Genomic DNA, 9690 nt, shown 5'->3' on the forward strand with positions numbered 1-9690 from the left:
GATCCCTGTCAGATACACCCTCTGGTAATATGGAGGCTGACACCCTAGCAAAAATTAGAACCCTAGTTCATTTGCAAGCATCTGAGCTAGCTGACTAGGTACATGAACATAACGGGCATTACAGTACACGCATGGACTGGCAAATAGCAAAAGAAACAGGATTGTCTCTCCACTATGCAGATTTAGTGGCGGCAATGACAAACTGTTTAGTTTGTTCCCACCTGAGCCCCCACTGTATACCACATACACAGGGACACATACATAAGACAGCTACTCCTGTGAGAGACTTGCAAGTAGACTGCAATGGACCCCTGCCAATAAACTTGGGACAAAAATATGCACTAAAATGTGTGGATACTGCCATGGGATTGTTGCAGGCTTTCTCTTACAAAAGGGTAAAGCAAGCAGCCACACTTAAGGGATTAAAACAACTCAGCATCATGTATGGGTCCGTCCCCTGGACACATTGGTAGTGACTCACATATGCATTTCACTAGACTTGATGCCCAAGATTGGACACATAAAAGGACATAATATTGAAGATTTTATTTGCCATGTAATCCTTAAGCAACAGAGTTGATTAAAAGGAAAATGGCATTTTAAAATCACAACTGTGGTGGGCAAAGGTTTTGCCTCAGTGCATTAGAAACTTTAATTCAGTTGAAACAAATATGGGGCTGGCTCCACACCAAGCACTTTGAACCACTGCCAAAGAAGATCCATTAACCATAATTGTAAAGAAATTCTGACCAGACTCATTTCCACCAGATCTGATAAAAGGCCAATGACAAATGTTATTTAAGACTCCCCAGGACCTTGAGCCAGGGAGGGGACACTGATGGGGGTTGGACTGGCAACTTCTCCTAGGTTGCATAGGCTATTTCTTGCCAGGGAGTAAGAATTTCCTGGCCAGCTAAAGTAGTCTCCACTGATCCTGTTAGAGTCTGGGCCAAAACGCTTCATGCATCACTACACTGGAACATGGCTCCTTTTAAAGGGCACTCTGGTCAGGTGTTTGACATGGTGTTTTGCTGAGCCTGTAGCCTTACAGGTAATACTAGCACCTTCACCCCTCAGGCAATGTATCTGGTATGGACCTGCAGCCTATAATTCTTGGGCTGCCTACGTCCTTAACTAACAAGCATGAAGCTACCATAGTCATTCTGCTTAATGAGGAAAAACTGCCCCACCAAGTACCTACTAAAAACTTACATTTCCACTCATAGTCTTCTGTTCCTGTTGCTACTCTGCCCTGCAAAAGGCAAAGTGAACCTCTTTCTACATTGGTCTCAACCTTATGCCAATAGCTTGCAAAAAGATGACTGCTGGGTTTGTGTATTTTTACTTTGGCCCAACCTCTTATATGCCTTGGTGGATATCACCAAGTTCATATTATAAATATTTATATTTATATCTTACATTTAGTTTTTATATTATATATATTTAGTATTTTTTTGTTTTGTTTTGTTTTTTTTTTTTTTTGAGACAGAGTCTCACTCTACTACCCTGAGTAGAGTGCCGTGGCGTCAGCCTAGCTCACAGCAACCTCAAACTCCTGGGCTCAAGCAATCCTCCTGCCTCAGCCTCCTGAGTAGCTGGGACTACAGGCATGTGCCACCATGCCTGGCTAATTTTTTCTATATATTTTTAGTTGTCCAGCTAATTTCTTTCTATTTTTAGTAGAGACGGGGTCTCACTCTTGCTCAGGCTGGTGTCGAACTCCTGAGCTCAAAAAATCCGCCCGCCTCGGCCTCCCAGAGAGCTAGTATTACAGGCGTGAGCCACCGTGCCTGGCTTATATAATATATATTTAGTATTATATTATATATTAATTGTATAATCTATATTATATATTAATTATATTATAAATACTTATATCTATGTCTTCTATTTAGTTTTAATGCCTAAATATAAGATCTACTATAAAAATGTCTGAGAAGAAAACATTGGTGATATGAGAGGTCAGTTTTTTGGGACGAGATGTCAATAATTAATTTCCAGAGGTATACTGGCTCTGGTAAAACTAGAGAGTGAATAGAAGACAACTGGATAAAAAATAAGAGATTAAGGCATGTTTCAGATAAGGAAACCAAAAAAAAAAATATATCACTGTGATTAAGGCAAAAACCTTAAGAGAGTTAAAGGTGAGAGATAAAATTGGAAAGGTAGATGGGGCTTGACCACGCAGGATCTACAAACATCATGAATTTGGTTTTAGATTTTGTCGTGCAAATAATGAGGACTATTAAAGAAAATTATAAAGACAAATGGTGTGACTGGACTTGAGATAAGCAAATGCTGCATTTCATCAAGTTACAGTTTATAGTTAAAGAGTAGGAAAAGGTATGATCACTCAGGATATTTAGCATGAGAAGATAAGAGGGCTAGGCTGTAATATTAAGGATATTGTATTAAAATTCAAAAACAAGAGTAAAATGTTGTGTGTTGCCAGACGACTTATTAGAGTAATAGTGGAAGTTAAGTGGGCAAAAGTTACATCTTCCATTACAGTGACGGGGAAGGAGAACTTAAAGAAATAATGTTTGAAGATACAATCTATGTGTGAATTTGATGATCAAAGGTTAAGGTTCTTCTGGCTTTCATTTTCTCTATAATGTTGAAAACCAGGCCATATATATTGAAAGCATGGGATTAAATAACATGTTTGAAAGTATAAAGTGGCCAATGACTACAAATGGTCATGAGATTTATTTTTTCTGTTGGTGAAAATATTCCGAAATTGAATTTTGATGATGCTCATGAAACTCTGCAAATATAATAAAACCCACTAAATTGTAAACTTAAAACAGGTGAATTTTATGGTATATAGATTATATCTCAATAGAGATTTTAAAAAACGAAATTGTAGGGGCCATATTTGCCATATTTAATCCTGAAGTTAGAGTGGGTCAGATACTCAGCAAATATTTGTCAAATGTCTAAATGAAACAACTGCCATGTATCCAGCACCTCCTTCCTGCATCACTCATCCATTCTTTTCTTTTCTTGCATACTGACATAATTAATACTAGTGGGCTCTACTCTTTATTTTAGGTTGGAATTAAATTAGGTTAATCAAAGGAATAAACAATATGTTCTTGGTCTTTTCAATTACCTTCAAGACAGATCCTGTTAAGTCTTTGGCAAGTAAATTTAAACTCTTCTACTGAGGGATTGCTAAATCTATAGCGAAAACTTGAGGAAATGTGCAGGTAAATTACTAGCCTCCAAATTATGTAGACTATCAATCGTCACCAAGTATATGAAGCACTCCTCCTCTACCAATAATTCCGTAGGGATCTGCTTTTGTCAGATCTTTTTTTCGATTATCCATTGAGATTATCATGTTGAGATTGCTATATATAGAAGCTACATCTTTGGGTTGCTTGTTGGCTCTCAGTTTCTTGTATGAGCTAAACAGAGTTGTTATGAAAGTAGAGAGAAGTGGAGAACAGGGGCTGGCCTGAGTGATCCCAGTACAACTTTAAAGGGCATGACACTCCTCCAAATATCTCTTTCCTGTTTTATGATTGTCCTGGATTCAATGCAGGAAAAATAAACCTTTGAGAAGAGAGAATATCTACTCATTGTTCCCAATGGATGAAGTGATGAAAGAGCCAGATTTTAGGAGGCAAAGATATTTTTTAAGGATATCATAGAGGTGAGGCTTATCTTTTCATTTCACAATAATTTACATTGCATGAGTTTCTAAAAAAGTGAAAATATGGGTATAATGCTTGACATCTGAACTCACAGGTTGGCGTTTTCAGGGAGATATCATCATAAAGATTATAACATGTACTTGTATGAAAAAATGTTTTGGGAATGAATGTGTACATCTGAGTGTGTGCACGGTTCTGTATTGTATTGTCTTGTAATGCTTTATGTTGTGTTTATGCATCCAACATACATTTTTGAGAACCTTATAAGTTAAGGCCACTGGTATAGATACTGGGTTGTAAAATTCCCTGCAGATTCTGTGATTACTGATGTATGTGTGGGGACTTTTGTTTATCCATATAAAATCATCTATTTTGTACTTTTGAGTCTAAACTACATTAGATTTTAACTTATTATATCATGGTTGCTTTTCCTAATAGAAATTCATTATGTTCTTTTCCTTTGGAATATATAAACATATTTAGAATGTATAGATGTACATATTAAATTCCTAATCCCAGAAATCATATATTCTTCATATTCCAGTCTAAGTGCCACTTATTCAAAGAGTCTTTCCCTGATTCAACTTAAGTTGGTCTTCTGCTATCATTTCTATAAAACTCATATTCCCCTCATGGCACTTTATTTCCTTATAATTTACTGCCTTATGGTCTGTTTTATTAACTAAATCATGGGAAAAGCCATATGTGTACTATTTGAGGTTCTCCACTAAAATAAACACAGGGTTAGAAAATGCAGAAGCCTAGAAAATAATTTCTTAAGTTACTGACATTTGGAGAGTTTAAGTGTGTTTTATGGTTCTGGTAATCAATTGAAGGGATGACTCTGTATATGTTTTCTTATGAATATATACTATAATTACAAAGATTTGTTTGAGACATAAGAAAAGCAGATTCTCCCCAAGAGCTGATGGCAGTGCTACCTAGTAACCAAGGAATACTCTATACCAAATCATTTGTAGAGACTTGAGGATTTCTCTTCTTCAAACTTCTCACCTCTGCCTCTGCATTTATTCTCTTTTTATGGGGATATCCTCAAGTGTTCTCTGCCATGGAGTTTCAACTCTGCACTGTAAATATGAGAAGAAGTATAAAGAAATAGGCTTTATTCAGTAATTGATATTTTGGACATAATTAGATCAATTTACCAATTCAGTATATGAACTATTGTGCATGTGTCAGAATGTGGGTTTCTGGATGAATAAATGAAGGGGCACAAGAAGGGCTCATCTCTATATTAAAATGATCTAAATCCAAAACACTGAGGATGAGAAGGCAGTGAGTGAGATTAAGGTTAAGAAATATGCTATTCATATGTCTATTTATGCCTATCTATATAGATAATTACTGATATATATACACACATATATTCTGATGGACACATAATATGTCTTATTTAAAGGATACATGATAAAAAGCAAAAAAAAACAATAATATAAAAGAAGTGACATAATAATACTTCACGTGTCATATTAGTCAAATATCCAGCATGGCTGATGAAATCTAGAAGGCATAGAATATATTACTCCCATTTCAGAAACCACTCCAATGATGTCAACATCATGTCTCCATGTAGAAATATTCCATCTGATCTCCCACTCTTAACACATGCAGTCTGGCAAATTATTAGTTTTCTAAATTTAATATGTAACCACTGAAGCTTGATTGCCTTGATTTTAACTTTTTTCCTCTTAAACAAGGAGAATGAGATCATTTATTTTTATTCCATAAGTCATTTAGAGTATGGGTAGTTCAGTCTTCTACCTAAAGCAATGTTCCGTTCAGCAACTCCCTGAAAGTTTCACAGACCTCCGTCTGATCACCTTGAATCATGGAAAATTCACTCACTTGGGAGTGCTGACCGAGAAATCAAACGGAGAGCATTTAAAGCCCTGTGTTATCCAAAATAGTGTCTGCTTATACTGATGTGAAAACAATCACAGAAAGAAGATAAAAACCCAAGGTGGCTTTGAAAGACACTTTTATGTCCAGAGAAATAATGTACTTCATTATTCACCTTGGGGAAATGGAAGGATACTCTTCTCAGGCTTCAGTGTATCTGTAGTCATAAATCCATAGGTTCAATGTTAACTGTGAACCTATTCAAAACTGACTTCAACAGTTTTGACTCAACAGTAAAACAGTGATTATGTTATTACAGATCAAATTTTATGACTAGTTCTAATAGTGGGGAGTACAAAGAAAAAATAAAGTACTATGTGATAAATTGTATTAGTGTGGATTTATAATGAGCAATAGATGAAAATATAGCTAGTAAAGTTATGTACAAGAGATTTGAAACTTATATAATTGATAAAAAAACTAGGTGCCTTTAGAAATTCCTGATAGAAGAAAATGAAGCAGATAAGTTCAGAATATTCTCAAGGTAATTATTGATGTAATTTATAGTTTTCTAAAATAAGCAGAAGAAAAAGTGAAGGCATGAAGATGCTAATAATGTGGAGAAATTGACCTCATCTCCTACCACTTTCTACCTTAGTGAGTTTGAGAAGCCCAAGATTCTTGGCTGTTTCTTCCTTCCCCATTACCATTTTCCAGGCTATTTTCATACCAAAAATGGTTGGTATCACAGGCCCTGAAAAGTTTGAGCTTGATCATTCAGATATTATTTCAAATGTGGCATTCTCATCACCCATGCACACCAGTCAGTATTTATTGTATTATGATGGTTCTCTGTGCAACCTCCATGAGAAGGATATCTGATCTGTTGATTTCTTTATTCTCAGTGCCATGATTTGTCACACAGCAACTACTCATTACATACTTAATTGTTGAATTAAATAGAAATATGACTAAGAGAGGAAATCTTATGGAAGATAAATGGAGAAGGTTATTTTTATGTCCCTGCGATAATGTGAAATGTTACATTAATTATCTTTCTGTACATTTAATCCAATTTTGGTATGCTGTTGGTAATTTTATTAACCTGGCCCTAAATACACTAGGTTATGCATTTGAATTGTTTCCAACAACAGGTATTTAAGGATCCTCTTGAACAAAATCTCCAGGGTTTTTAGCATCTGCTTGTGATCATATTGTCATAGCAACATTATTTTCAGAAGAACTGATAGAACGCAAAGGGAACAAAAAAATGCCTCCTCTCAACACTTCTAACCCCTCCCCTGTCACCTTCTTGCTGCTGGGCATCCCAGGACTAGAGCACCTGCACGCCTGGATTGGGATCCCCTTCTGCTCCATGTACATGGTGGCCGTGGTGGGGAATGTGACCATCCTGGCCGTGGTGAGGGCAGAGCGAAGCCTCCACGAGCCTATGTTCCTGTTTCTGTGCATGCTCTCGGTCACCGACCTGGTCCTCTCCACATCTACACTGCCCCGCATGCTCTGCCTCTTCTGGCTCAGAGCCCATGACATCGCCTTTGATGCTTGCCTGACTCAAATGTTTTTCATCCACAGCTTTACTACCATGGAGTCGGGTTTCTTCCTGGCCATGGCCATTGACCGCTATGTGGCCATCTGTGACCCTCTACACCATAGCACCATTCTCACCCACAGTCGCATCACTATAATGGGTATCATTGTGGTTTGCCGGGGGGTAGGCTTTTTTTGTCCACATCCCATTCTGGTCAAGCAGCTTCCCTACTGTAGAACACGAATCATTGCCCACACCTATTGTGAGTTCATGTCTGTGGTGAAGCTGGCATGTGTGGACACAGGGGCTACCACACGTTATAGCCTCAGTGTGGCTTCTATCATTGGTTCATGTGATGCTGTTCTCATTGCTGTATCCTACGCCTTCATCCTACGCTCTGTATTCCGCCTGCCCTCCCGAGAAGCTAGCTTTAAGGCTTTAGGTACATGTGGCTCCCATGTCTGTGTCATACTTGTTTTCTATTCCACAGCTGGCTTTTCTATTTTCACTCATCGTTTTGGAAAAAACGTGCCAGCACATGTTCATATTTTTATTGCAAATATATACCTTTTGGTTCCCCCTTTTCTAAATCCCATTGTGTATGGAGTAAGGACCAAGAAAATACGGGAATATGTTGTCAAGATTCTAAGGGTGAAAGCTGCTTGATTTTATTTGGAAAATTAAAGAGATGGATGGCTCATGAGAAATAGAAATACAAGAAATATTTGAGAAAAAATAACTAATTGTTCTCACTCCAATGAGTGAATTGCTGAATTACATTACCACTTGAAAATTCTGTTATTTACCAGATATCTAAAACATCTACAAATTCTAAATCAACAAATTACTGTAACTTTTTCATTTAATCAATATTTGCGAACAAGTTGTTAATCTCCCTCTAGCCATGTATCTTTTGAAGTTGGTTATAATTGGGAATGAGCTGTAAATGAAAGCAAGAAAAACCTAATTAGATACTGTAGAGAAAAAGAGTTCTCTGGAGAATTATATGCTGTATAATATAGAATAAGCAGTTTGAAAGAGTTTTTATCCTTATATGCATATGTAATTTTATAGAACAAGGAATAAATCTTGTACCTTTCCTTTAATCAAATCAAATTAAAGGCTCCAGATAATAAGTAGGACTAATAATATATAATGATTAAAATTACAATTAAGAAGAAATGGAGGAAGGACCTTAAGATGGTGGACTAGAAGCAGCCCGAGAGCACATCACTCTCAAGGAAAGGAGTGTAAATTGCAGGTAGATACCTACCTACGGATAGCTCTTCTTGGTAAGAACATTGTGCAATCACAGAGAAACAATGGAGGAGATGACCAGGTGATACATTTGTCAAAACTAAAGGTATCTATGGGGAGGCATCTACATCTGGGGAAGATTAGGAGGATAGAATGCTTCCTCATCCTCCTAATGTTAACCCCGCAGGCACTGTGGCCGAGTTGTGAGATGGCTCCCTCCACCACCACAGGCCTCTGTCTGGACAGACAAGGGAGCTTCCTAGAGTCTGTGAAGAGTCATTGCACCAGAGAACAGGCACAGTAGGGATCTGGTGGTAGCTGATCCCAGGTTTGTGCAGTTGATGCCATCCTGTGCTCTCAGGTGCACAACACCAGGTCTACACTGGACTCAGCAATAGCCATTTTGCAGCAATAGCCATCACATTTCCCTTGCAGGGCTAGGAAGGAAACAGACTAAGGAGGGACTCCTCTGAGCTATACCCTGTGACTGGAAGCCAAGTGCTCCTCCCCTCCAGTGTGATGGGATATGAGGAGAGAAATTGCCTTGGGTGCTACATGCCCTGGCCTGGGAAGCTCTGGGTGATGGCTTCGGCAGGACCTGGAGTGGTGGGGAGAATTCCATGATCCCTTGGCCACTGGAAGTGACCCCTGCCCATGTGACTTGGCAGCCACCTTTGGAACAGCCAGCCACCTGTGCGGCCTTGTACACATGATCTTGCTTCTGGCTCTAAGACCATGCTTCTAGCTCTTTCCCAGTCCCAGCTCTAAGGTTCTTGTACCAGAGCCCGAGGCTCTACCCCTGTGGCCACAGCACTTCTGCCAGGCACAAGACACTACCCCTGTGATTCAAGCACTGCATTTGAACCCCAAGACCCTACCTCTGAGCCTCCACCACTGCTGAAGGGCCAGCAGAATTCCCCCAAGGTCCAACACCCTGCCAGGGACACCCAGACTCAAGCCACCATTGCAACTGGATCTGATTTGAGCAAGTGCCACAGCCTGGGAATCCACAACCACTTCCTAAATTGCTTAACCAGCTGGCACTGTCACCTTTGCAAGGAGACCCCAGGCAGAGAAATATCCATAATGCCAGCCTCCATAGAGAGGGTCTCACCCGGCCCCCAACTCTAACTTCCTATAGTGATCTGGGAAACAACACAACACCCAGCACAAAGATTAGCTAGCACAGACTCAAACAGTGGTAATCACAGCTGAGCAGGACAAATAACAGCTGCACAACAGGCTTTTAGTGCATGTGACCCTCCCTTGCCATGTCAAAATTTCAGAGTAGGAGAAAAGCACCATCTAGGGACCTCCCATTCTTCTAATTAAGTAGGATAGTTCCCAGCGAAGAACAGGTGC

The 9690-nt window shown here is 38.9% G+C and overlaps 1 protein-coding gene across 1 annotated transcript; it reads left to right on the forward strand.

Annotated features, from left to right (window-relative positions):
* Positions 1 to 6792: 6792 nt before the first annotated feature.
* On the forward strand, positions 6793 to 7737 carry LOC105811349 (olfactory receptor 52M1-like). Its single transcript, XM_012645531.1, has one exon. It carries the CDS (start codon positions 6793 to 6795, stop codon positions 7735 to 7737), a length of 945 nt encoding a protein of 314 aa, XP_012500985.1.
* The last annotated feature ends 1953 nt before the right edge of the window (positions 7738 to 9690 follow it).

Source organism: Propithecus coquereli, unplaced genomic scaffold, assembly GCF_000956105.1.
Source record: "Propithecus coquereli isolate 6110/MARCELLA unplaced genomic scaffold, Pcoq_1.0 Scaffold235, whole genome shotgun sequence".
Lineage (NCBI taxonomy): Eukaryota > Metazoa > Chordata > Mammalia > Primates > Indriidae > Propithecus > Propithecus coquereli.